Source organism: Marmota marmota, unplaced genomic scaffold, assembly GCF_001458135.2.
Source record: "Marmota marmota marmota unplaced genomic scaffold, marMar, whole genome shotgun sequence".
NCBI lineage: Eukaryota > Metazoa > Chordata > Mammalia > Rodentia > Sciuridae > Marmota > Marmota marmota.
In genome coordinates, this window is record NW_026000119.1 from 2,939,862 (window position 1) to 2,952,041 (window position 12,180).

The following is a 12,180-nucleotide window of genomic DNA, read 5'->3' on the forward strand; positions in this document are numbered from 1 at the left end:
CATCTCTGGTCTTTTCTATTTTTGAGACAGGTTCTCACAAATTGCTGAGGATCTCGCTAAATTGCTTAGACCGGCCTCATATTTGCTATCCTTCTACCTCAGCCTCTGAAGTCACTGGGATCACAGGTGTGTAGCAACCACACATAGCTTAAATGTCCCTTTGAAACCCTGCTGTTGTCATACAAAAAAGACCCAGACTAACCTACTGGCTGATGAGATATGTGGCCCTGTCAAGAGGCCAGCCAATGCACAAAGGCAGAGCTGCTCAACACAATATGAGGGAACATTTGGGAGACAAGATAATTTGGAATAGAACTATCCAGCTTGGCCCAAACCAAACTGTCAACCTACAGAATTGTGAATTAAATAAGTGGGGTAGCTTATTTCACAGCAAATGCTAAGGGGCATAGATAAATAAAAGAAAATCCATATACACATATCAAAATAAAGCTGCCAGAGATTAAAAACGAGGCCAGGCAAAGGGACCCACACCTGTCATCCCAGTGGCTCAGGAGACAGTGGCAGGAGGATTGCAAGTTCAAACAGAGGCAGGAGGATTGCAAGTTCAAAGCCAGCCTCAGCAACTTAGCAAAACCCTGTCTCAAAATAAATAAATAAATAAATAAATAAAAGGGCTGGGGACATTGCTCATTGGTTAGGCACCCCTGGGTTCAATCTGCAGTGTATATGTAAAATTTTTAAAGAGGTTAAGAGCTAATATTTAGGACAGAGAAATAATTTCTAGTAACCTCTTCATCTTTTAAGAGTTCTAAATATTTCAATTTAATGACAGTGGGAAAAGCATACATTCCTGGGGGAAAAAAAATCACTATCTAAAACGTAGTCCAGTTTGATGAAAATAACACATAAAGGTAGATATGTTTAGTTAGGAGCTCTGAGACAAGCAAGACAGGCTGTATTCCAGCTCCACCACTATGTGACCTTATATTCCATCTTTGTGTCTCAGTTTAAATGTAATATAAATATATTATAAAATAAATATAAATATTACATATAAAAAAACTGAGTTAAGTATTTTAAAATGTAAGTACAGTTGTGCTTAGTAGACAGAAGTCCCTAGCTATTAACATTTACACTACAGATAGGAGTCACAAAACTATTGTATGGGGATTAACAGAGAATCAGAGACTAGAACCAGAGTTAGAATGTCATCCAATCTTATCCTTCATTTTATATGTGTGTGTATTACCATTTAGAAAAATTTATATATTTATTTATTTTTGTATTCTCCATTTTTAACAGTTTTATTTCACTTTATATTAGAAAGTTCTGATTCAAAGTCTACCTATATGGAGTAGAGTACAATCTATTTCATTTTCTGAAAAATAGATTTTCTAATAGGCAAAGGCAGCTAAGAGGTGTCCCACTACTAATAGCTTCTTGTAAAATAAAATGTTTAGACTCTGAAGTCCTACTATCCTCCTCTAGGAACCCTCTATATCCCAGAACTGGGAAGGGGAAAAAAAGGACATATTTCCATAGGATTAAGTCAACAAAGATCTATAATCCATGACCTCACACCTGCCCTCAAAGAAATAACATTCTAAAACACACAAAAAAGAAATTACATTCTAGTTAGGGAAGAAGATGGACGAATTAGTGTTATATAGAGATCAATATAGGATGCCACTAAGCATAGGATGAACAATTAACTAGGTGGTGTGTATGGATGGATATGAGTATGTAAGTTTGCTGTTGTTCAGAGAAGGTTTCCAGGAAGAAGTAATATCTGGCACCAGAAGCTGTGGCACGCATCTGTAATCCCAGCAATTTAGGAGGCTGAAGCAGAAGGATTGCAAATTTGAGGTCAACCTCAGCAAGCAACAAGATCCAATTTCAAAATTTAAAAAAAGGGGGCGGGGGGGGGGGTCTGGGATTGTTACCAGTGGTGAGCACCCCTGGGTTCAATCCTTAAGACTGGAAAAAAAAAAAAAAAAAGTAGAAACATCTGCCTGGGTTTTAAAGAATCAAATCAGTTTTAGCCAAGTAAGACAGACCACCACAACAGCTATCTATTTAAATGCTCCCTCTGAAGGCCCTCCTTCTCTTCTAAAGTTTGATATGAGATAATGAACACAATGCATGACATATACAAAAATATGCCTATAATATTTGCAAAAGTGCATTTTGTATGGCTTATTTCTTATACCAACTTTAGACAGCTGTGTTAATTCAGAGTTATAGAAAAGCACTTCTAACTGAATTTTTAACAAGAAAAGCAGTATAGTCTGGTAGGTTAAAAATGAGCTTTTTAAGCCAGGGATGGTGGCACATGCCTATAATCTCAGTGACTCAGGAGGCTAAGTCAAGATGATCACATTTTGAGGGCAGCCTCAGCAATTTAGTGAGGCCTCATCTCAAAAGAGAAAATAAAAAGGGCTGAAGATGCAGTTCCATGGTAGAGTGCCCCTAGGCTCAATCCCCAGTAATACCCCAGCTCCCAACCCCATCAGAAAAGAGCTTTTTAAAATAGGCAGACCTGGGTTCAAATACAAGCTCTGTCCTTTTCTAGCTGTTCATTGATTCAACCAACATTTTTTATTTGTTTGTTTGTTTGTTTATTTATGTGTGTGTGTGTGTGTGTGTATGTATGTATGTATGTGGTTCCGGGGATCGAACTCAGTGCCTCACACATGCTAGGCAAGCACTCTACCATTGAGCTACAACCCCAGCCCTACTCAATCAACATTTTTTGAACAACTACTGTTATAGATATGCTGCTAATTACGGGATCACACAATATAAGTTTTAGAAAACCAATGTATTCCATCATTCTTCAGGATAGAATCTCTTATTACCCAGCTTCTAACAAAAACCCTACAACTGATTTATTTCAAGAATATTTCGCTCCTAAAATATGTAGATGAATGAACTGTTTTGTTAAGAGGATAAATACCCTGACACATTCTTGCCAAGAGAGAACCAGATATATACATGTAGGCAAGGACAAAACTTTTCTCAGCAGCTATGAAGGAGTTGTGGACTAACATTGCACTAGCTATCAGTTATCAACCAAATTATTTCATTTAGTCTTACAGTAACCAACGAGGTAGACTGTTATAGTAATGGCTTCACACCTCCCTCTGTCCATGTTCCTTTGCAATGTCACTTTGCCACTAAAGAGGTAGTGAGCTGGGCACGGTGACACATGCCTATAATCCTGGTGGCTGAGGAGGCTGAGTCAGGAGGATCGTGAGTTCACAGCCAGCCTCAACAACGGCCAGGCACTAAGCAATTCAGTGAGACCCTGTCTCTAAATAAAATACAAAATAGGGCTGGGGATGTGGCTCAGTGGTTGAGTGCCCCTGAGTTCAATCCCCAGTACCAAAAATAAATAAATAGGTAGTGGTAAACTCCATTTTCCTTCCCCTTGGGCTGGTCTTGTGACTTATCCTGATCAGTATTAGAGAACTGATGATGGGAGCTTCTACTCTCACCCTCTTGGAACACTTGCATGAAGAAAGCCCCAGCTAAACTACTGAATAATTGACTATATGAAGAGACATAAGAGACTCAGCCAACAGTCAGATATGCACATAAATCTACAGCCAAGTTTCCAGCTGACATAAAATGCATGAGTGACCAACTCAAGATCAGCACAACCCAGTCAACCCACAGAATCCTAAGAAATAATAGTTGTTTTACACCACTAAGTTTTTGGGTTGTCTGCAGTGCTGAGGCTCAAATCTGGGGCCTTCAGTATGCCAGGCAAGTGCTCTACCTCAGAGCTATATCCCTAGCCAATTTTTGGTTTATTAAACAGTAATCTGTAACAAAAGCACCCCATAGGATAGGTATCATTGTTTATCTCCAATTCAGATCTGAAGAAGTAGATTCTTTTTTTTTAATATTTATTTTTTAGTTGTAGAAGGACACAATACCTTTATTTTATTTATTTATTTTCATGTGGTCCTGAGGATCGAACCCAGGGCCTCAAACATGCTAGGCAAGCACTTTACCGCTGAGCCACAACCCTAGCCCCTGAAGAAGTAGATTCTAAGCTGAAGTTTCAGAATTTTGCAAAGGCTTGAAAAAACAACAACAACAAAAATGAACTAATGTACTTATTTGTTGTCCAACATAATAAAAAGCAAAATAAGTATGGTGAAATATATAAGCTGGTTTTACTTTCATCCAAATCTATAAAAATTATGTGCAAAAAGGATTGAGCCATGAAGACATATTCCCAACCCATCGAATAAATCAGTATGCATTTATTGGCCACTTAAAAAATAGTAACAACAACCTTTATGGTATTTTCTATGTGCCAAGTACTGAACTAAATTATACACACACACACACACACACACACACACATTTTGTCCTCAAACAACCTTAGACAAGAATAAGTCCGATTATTATCCCAATTTCCCTGGGTGGCAAAATATTTCACAAAGTAATTAAGCCTAAGATATACAGCTAAATTTCCCAATGGTAAAATTAGCTTACATTTAACACCAGGGAAAAGGGAGCACAGTCCATATGAAACATATTCATGATTTCAATGTCCAGGTTAGAGTAATAGATCAAAGCGATCCCAGCTGTCAGGATGTGAATATTAGGATCATTTGAGAGTCATACTTTAAACAGAAAACAAGTTCATCAAAAAATAGAAATAATGCAAAATCTGTAAAGAAACTATTTATCCACCCACCTACCTACAACACTGCTGAACAACTGCCTGCAGGACAGGCACATGTCACAAATTTTAACTTAGAGTGGATCTAAGCATTTTAAATGGTTCCTGCAAACATTAGTATTCTATATATCCTAACTCGCACAAGTACAGTTTGCCTATGTGCCCCTCCTTAGAGTTGGTGAAGGAGTGAAAGTATTCAAAACACAAGGATACCCAGATGATGGACCAGTGGTTCAGAACGACATGACAGCAGCCATACCTCCACAGCCTCCGTCAACCCTGAGAAGCCATCAACTCGGAAAACTCTGCACCAAGACCCCAAAATATAAAATTCCCTGCACCAAAAGATGGGGAGCGTCAAAAAAGAAGTAGATTTCGGGTGACTGGCTGACCAGGGATAAGAAGAGATATTAGGGAAGGCTGTGAAGGCCAAGGGAAAATCTCCTCTTTACCACGCTTCCAAAATCCAAAGGAATCAGTAGGGATGTTAACAAGGACTGAAAAAGTTGACAGTCATCCCAAAACTAAGAACTTGAGGGCCCCTGCACAAGGTCCCCCTCCAGCTTTCTGCTGCTCCCAACATTTGGCTCCCCAGCGGACTTCAGGCCCGCCCCCTTGGTCTTCAGGCCCGCTCCTAGCTTCACACCCGAGATCTTTGGTCACCTCAAGAAGAACAAATCGATGGCTTCCCTTCCAACCTCTCTACTCCTCTGCTCCAGAGAAATACTCACTTGCCCGCCAGATCTTTATGAGAGCCGCTCGAATTCATGAGCTGGGCCAAATCCTGTCGCACGGCTGCCGCCATCTTTCTCCAGCTCAGCCAAGGCGGCTGGGCCTCCTGCAGTCAGAAAGAAAACGAGTGTGGTCCTCCAGAGTGCAGCTAGAGGGAACCCGAGATACCACAGAGTAACGGCTTTGTGAGCCAGAGCGCCGTGTGTGGGAGCCGGGTGAGCTAGCTCCGCCCCCAGGGTTGATGACGCAAAACTCCTTTCCTCATGTCCGAGACCCGCCCAGGTCTCTCCCACAGACTGTCGCTCACGCTCCGATTTGGGATTGGCTAATGAACTTCAAGGCAGTGTGTCGCTTGTGCAACTTCAGCAAGGGCCGGGTACGTTAAACTACTGTGTTTTCATTCAGTTCCGTTTCTCAAATCTGTGGTGGACTGTTCGTCGTTCTTAAAGTCAGCCGTTAAACTACCTGTGGTAAAGAATGACATGTTTCTATTTACATTTCATCACAGTCCGAAGCTCTTAAAAATTAAAAAAAAAAAAATCCACATTCCCCTTTCCACACTAAATCTTTTTAAAGAGTTCATCGTACATCCCACTTTGTCCAGGACAGTGGCATTTTCTGTGTTGTCCTGAAATAATTATTAGTAACACCCCCTTGCTCTTTAGAAACAGTTGCAATTGAATGACAAATTTTATGGTTACCTGTTGGAGTCTGTAAACAAGTCAAAATAACACCTGGCATTTTGCCAGGGGCATGTTAGAGTTCATAAACAAGTCTGGATGGTACCTGGCAAAATGCCAGAGGGAGTGGTTTGGGAAGTAACAAAACCGAGCCATTAGGTGTAGAGATTCCTGATTGGTTGACTGATGTATCTAGTTTATGCTAATTAGATACGCTGTGTGGAATGTATAAATACTGCTCCTGTCCTGCAATAAACGGCTCCTACTCCTGCTGTATCAACGTACACAAGTTATTCGTCACCCTCCGCTTATTTTGCCCAGCCAGCCGGGCTGCGGCAGATGGTGGCCCGCTACGGGGAGCCCCGGGACACTCGGGGGTAAGTGACGAAAAAAAGCTGCCCGTCCATAGATAGGACGGGGGCAATCTGCTCGTCCCTAGGCAGATAGGGCGAGAGGAAAAATGGCCATTTCGAGAAAATGGAGAAGATTGATACAGTATGTTTGTGTCTTGTTTTGTCTCAGTGTATTGTATTGTCTTTGTGATGAAAATATGGAAGGGGTGAGAAGTAAATTACTAAGGGAAGAAGGCACCCCAGTGGAACCAAGAATAGTTAGGGCATGTGTTGATAAGAGCCCAGGAACTCTAGTCAGAAAGAAAAAGAAAGTTCAGAAGAAGAAGGATTATCAGGAAAAAAGTTGCAGCAAAAGGCTATTACTAAATACTTTTCGTTACCGGAGGGTGCGTGAAGCGGAGAGGCGGCTGCCGAGTGTGCAAGCCAGTCACAGCGCAGCAAGGATTTTCCAAGAGGCGGCGGCGACTGGCCCTTCCCCGCCTCCTGGCCGGGGAGCTGGCTCTTCCACTGCCGCGAGCCCAAATCTAGACCTGACCTGGAGGCACAGTCTCGCAGGCTCTTGCTCCCTGTGCCCAGTAGCAGTTTGAGTCCGGGACACTCCCCAGGGCCATCTGGGGCTGCCCAGGCACTACAGCCAGCAGAAGACGCTACTGGTGTCCCTGATGTTTGGTCATTTTCAATGCCAATAACTAAGCTACAATGGTTCTCCCACACCTGGAAGCTGATGAGTAATTAGCACTATTAATGCTTATTTCAAATGCAAAAAAACCTTGAGATAATGTACTAAATTGTTCAGAAGGTTGTTTTCTTAGTAGAATGCTACAGGATTTTCTTTAGCCATCCGGAGTTCCTGCCTTCGTCCCAGTGCCGGTAAAGACCAAGGTGGAAGAATTTCCAGTGTTGCTGAAAACCGGACAAGACTTTGGCTGAGAAACAGACGAGACTTCGGATCAAGCTAGCTGCCTGCAGAACTTACCTGGACTGTGATTTAAGCTAGCTGCCTGCAGAACTTACCTGGACTGTGATTTACCTGGACTGTGAGTTAATCTATTGAGACACTGCTTTACCTGGACTGAGACAACAAACTGTAATCTACAACAAATTGTAACTCGGTATCTTTGCTAACGGTGTCATTGCTGGTATAATTTTTCCAAGGGCTTCTTGCATGGAGCCATCAATTGGCTTGGTATTGTGGCATTTTGTATCCTCCCTTTCTGTTTGTAGCAGGTTATTTATGGTGTTTCTGTAAAAACCACTATGGTCGTTATTTAAATTAAACAAAAGGGGGAAATGTTAGAGTCTGTAAACAAGTCAAAATAACACCTGGCATTTTGCCAGGGGAATGTTAGAGTTCGTAAACAAGTCTGGATGGTGCCTGGCAAAATGCCAGAGGGAGTGGTTTGAGAAGTAACAAAAGCGAGCCATTAAGTGTGGAGATTCCTTATTGGTTGACTGATGTATCTAGTTTATGCTAATTAGATAAGCTGTGTGGAATGTATAAATACTGCTCCTGTCCTGCAATAAATGGCTCCTACTCCTGCTGTATCAACGTACACAAGTTATTCGTCACCCCCCGATTATTTTGCTGCAGCCGGACTGCGGCAGTTACCCTACCTTATATGGGATTACACTCACTACTCTTCTATCCTTATATAGAATTTTTCTACAATTACAAGCAAATAAATGTAAATTGTTCCTTTTTTAAAAACACCATATTACTGTTCTGCCCTTTATATTTCATTTTTCCTGGGGATCTTACCATATAACTCCAGTCTTAAAAAGTCATTATTTTTAGAGCTAGAAAGTATTACTTAATGAAGGTATGTCATAATTTGTTTAATCCTGTTAGGACAATTGTTATTTTTAGTAAATCAATGCTGAAATCAGTAACTTTGTACAAATATATATAAATATTATATACATAATATATATAGCATATATATTCCGGAAATACACACACACACACACACACACACATACAGTTTCCCAGAAATCCATACGTGAGTCAAAGAATAGACACAATTTTTGGTAGAGATTGCCAAATTGCAATTTATAGGAATGCTATCGTTTTGCTTTCCAATCAGAAAATATAGGAGTGCAATTTCATACAGGCTTACCTACAAAAGATGTTAAACTTCAGGATTTTTTCCATCTTGATATGTGAAAACTGGCATGTTCCCTCTTTAGGAAAGGGAAAAGAAGACTTAGCAAGAAATTCCTTTTTTCTTTTTAAGTATTTATTTTATTTTTATGTGGTGCTGAGGATCGCGAACCTGGGGCCTCGCACGTGTTAGGTGAGTGCTCTACCGCTGAGCCACAATCCCAGCCCTAGAAATTCCTTTTTTCAAGAGTAAGTTGGAGATTGCCCACATTAATTTAGACCTCATTCCATTGGCAAGAATGCATAGTGACACTGAGACTGGAATGTCAGTTTCCAGTTGGACAGTCCTGTGCCCACACAAAAGAAAGGACGGAGCTAGTGAGACAATCAGCAGTGTCTACTAAAACCTGTCCCTCCAACCACCTAATTATCTATGTGTTCTTCTCACAGAACATACTCCCTTCATTCATAAAGAGTAGAGTTCAATTTCCCATTTAGTTTTGTCAAAAGACAAAATTATAAAAATTTAAAGATCATAATTGGCTCCTTCCCCTCCCCCCGTACTGGGGGTTAAAACAAGGGGCACTTTAGCACTGAGCAACATCCACAATTTTTAAAAAATTATGAGACAGGGTCTGCTAAATTACCCAGTCCGGCCTTGAACTTGTGATTCTCCTGCCTCAGCTTCCCAAGTAGCTGGAATTACAGGCATGGACCACCATGCCCGGCTTAATTATCTTTACATTTTATCTAATAATCAGTCAACACTTCATTCCACAAATAACAAATGTTCTAGTGAATCAAAGAAAGGGACTTGGTGTTTTGTTTGTTGTTTTGGCAGTGCTGGGGTTGAACCCAGGGGTGCTCTACAACTAAGCTACATCCCTATCCCCTCCCCATCCCCATTGTTTTTGGTTTTGAGGGGGTTTTGTTTTGTTTTGCTAAATTGCTTATGCTCGCCTCAAACTTGCAATCCTCCTGCCTCAGCCTCTCAAGTAGCTAGGCTTACAGGCATGCACAACCACACCCAGTGGAACTTGGTTTTATAGACTGAAAAGGGCTAAAGTACACAGACAAGAAATGAAAGTGGATTGGTTATTTCAAACTTACTTTTTCTTGTGAGGCTGAAACAGGGAGACAGAACAATTGAAGAATAGCTGATAGGTTAACCTTAGTTTACTTCAAGTTACCTTTTTTGTGTGTGTGTATGAAAGGATTAAAGACAGAGGGAACTTCATCGTCATGCCAACTGAAACTAGCCTACTTGGGAAATCTCTCTAACCCTGATTTCTCAGAAGATCAAATAAACAGCTTAGTTTCAGCTTGGTGACATAGAATTTAAATGTGAGTAACTCTATTTTTATTTTCAGCCTGGTCTTTTGGGGGCTAGTGCAGAAGTTTAGCTCAAAGCAATGTCTCCTGTAATTTTTATTTGACAGTTTTAACAACAGCTCTACATCCAGGATTTCTGGTTATGTACAGTCCTCTCCATCAGTTGGGATGTGGCTTTTTATTATCCAGAGACATGCATTTAGACTGTAAAACAAATATCAGCCCCATGCCCACACATGTAATACAAAACTATAGTAGAGTAGAAACAGGACAACCATAGTTAAAACTAGAAAAAGGAAGCATAAGAGAAACAGCAATTATTGGTCCATAGCAATGGTAGGGTCTTGGACAGGAATTATGAACAACTTACTGCCCTGGTGTTAGAATAAGTTATTTGGCTAGACCTTGGTAGTGCTAAGAGGATTTCCATTGTATTCTTAGGCCCAATCTTTGCCCTTTGAATACAGTAGTTCCCCCTTGTCAGCAAGGGATAGTTCTAAGATCCCCAGCTGGTGCTTGAAACCACTATCAACACCTAATTCTGGGATTTTTTTCTACATACACATACCTGTGACAAAACTTAATTTATAAATTAAATAAGGCAAAAATTATAAATTATAAATTAAATTAAGCAAAGTAAGAGATTAACAGTAACTACTAATAAAGAAGAACTGTTATAACTGAACACTGTAATGGAAGTCATGCGGGGCTGGGGATATGGCTCAAGCGGTAGCGTGCTCGCCTGGCATGCGTGCAGCCTGGGTTCGATCCTCAACACCACATACAAACAAAGATGTTGTGTCCGTTGAAAACTAAAAAATAAATATTAAAAAAAAGTCATGCAAATGTGGTCTTGCTTAAAATATTGTACAGTAGAACTTAGCAACTTCAGCATATGATTATTTTTTTTACTGAGTTGAGAACTTTCACCTTTTACTTAAAAGAAGTTCTTCACAATGTATCTTTGGCATATCAGAATTGTCAATATCACTGCCCTTTGTACTTTGGGGCCATGATTAAGTAGAATAAAGATTACATGAACACAAGCACTGTGATTCTGCAACAGTAAATCTAATAACCAAGATAGCCACTAAGTGGCTGATGGAAGGGTAGCACATATATTGTGGATACACTGGGTAAAGAGATGATTTGTTTCCTAGGCAAAACTTGAGCAGAATAGCAAGAGATTTCATTATACTGCCCAGAATGGTGCTTAAGTTTAAACTTGTGAAGTTTTTATTTCAATAATTTTCTACTTGATATTTTCAGACCACAATTGACCACAAGTAATTTAAACCACTGAAAGTGAAGCCACAGATAAGTATCTACTACTGTACAAGTTAAATAGATGTTGAGTATATTCCCTCTTTCGGGATGAGTATGGATTGAACAATTGAGGGCTCTAGTAAACCAGGCTTTTCTGTGTGTTTATTTTTAACATAATTCCATTAAAATTCAGTAAGCTTTGACTTAATGTGCCAGTAATGATACCCAATGTTCTTTCTAGAAGTCATTGTTAAACCTGCCCTATTTCCTGGCTCCAATGCTCAATGCATTCTTTTTCTTTCTTCTATAGTTTTTTTGTTTGTTTTTGCAGTGCTGGGTATTGAACACCAGGGCTTGTGCATGGTAGGCAAGTGATCAACCACTGAGCTATATCCCCAGCCCTCTCTTTTTTAGAAGAAATTTGTTTTTAACAATTCTATAAACTGGAGAATCATTATCAAGATACTGACATCTGGAGAGAGCCTTCCTGCTGGATTAGAATGTGGCAGAGGGCACAACTTGTCAGGAGGGCAGGAGTGTTTCTGTTTCTTACTCTTTCCCCTTCCTTTGTTATCAGATGTTCCTTTATTGAAATATTTTCCTTGACACTTGCTAGCCAGGAATTCCACTGCACCAGTATTGACATCATCCATGATGTCATGAAGGTGGAAGCCATCAATATTTCAGCCAACATACTGGACATTCCTCCAGGATTTCTTAAACAATTCCAGAGAGTTGTCTGGCTAAAGATTGGTGTTGCGACTGGCAGGGCGAAACACACTGGTAATCCCAGTGACTTGGGAGGCTGGGGCAGGAGAATTCAAATTTGAGTTCAGCTTCAGCAATTTAGCAAGGCTCTCTACAAGACCCTGTCTCAAGGGCTGGGGATATAGCTGAGTTGAGTTGGTAGAGTTCTTGCCTTGCATGCACAAGGCCCTGGGTTCTAATTCCCAGCCCAAAAGACCCTGTCTCAAAAAGGGCTGGGTATAGCTCAGTGGTAGAACACCCCTGAATTCAATCTCCAGTACCACAAAAAAAAAAAAAAAAAAAAAAAAA

The 12,180-nt window shown here is 40.4% G+C and overlaps 1 protein-coding gene across 2 annotated transcripts in view; it reads right to left on the reverse strand.

The window, feature by feature from the left end:
- Positions 1-5,635, reverse strand: part of Cops4 (COP9 signalosome subunit 4) — a 32,907-nt gene extending 27,272 nt beyond the window's left edge. Inside the window, exon 1 of one of the 2 annotated variants that reach the window (XM_015499218.2) lies at positions 5,392-5,635. In XM_015499218.2, coding sequence (XP_015354704.1) covers positions 5,392-5,465 — 74 coding nt within the window. In that variant the 5' untranslated portion in view covers positions 5,466-5,635. The remainder of the gene's footprint in view (positions 1-5,391) is intronic. The other variant, XM_015499221.2, reaches the window with a different exon arrangement.
- Between the last annotated feature and the right edge of the window lie 6,545 nt (positions 5,636-12,180).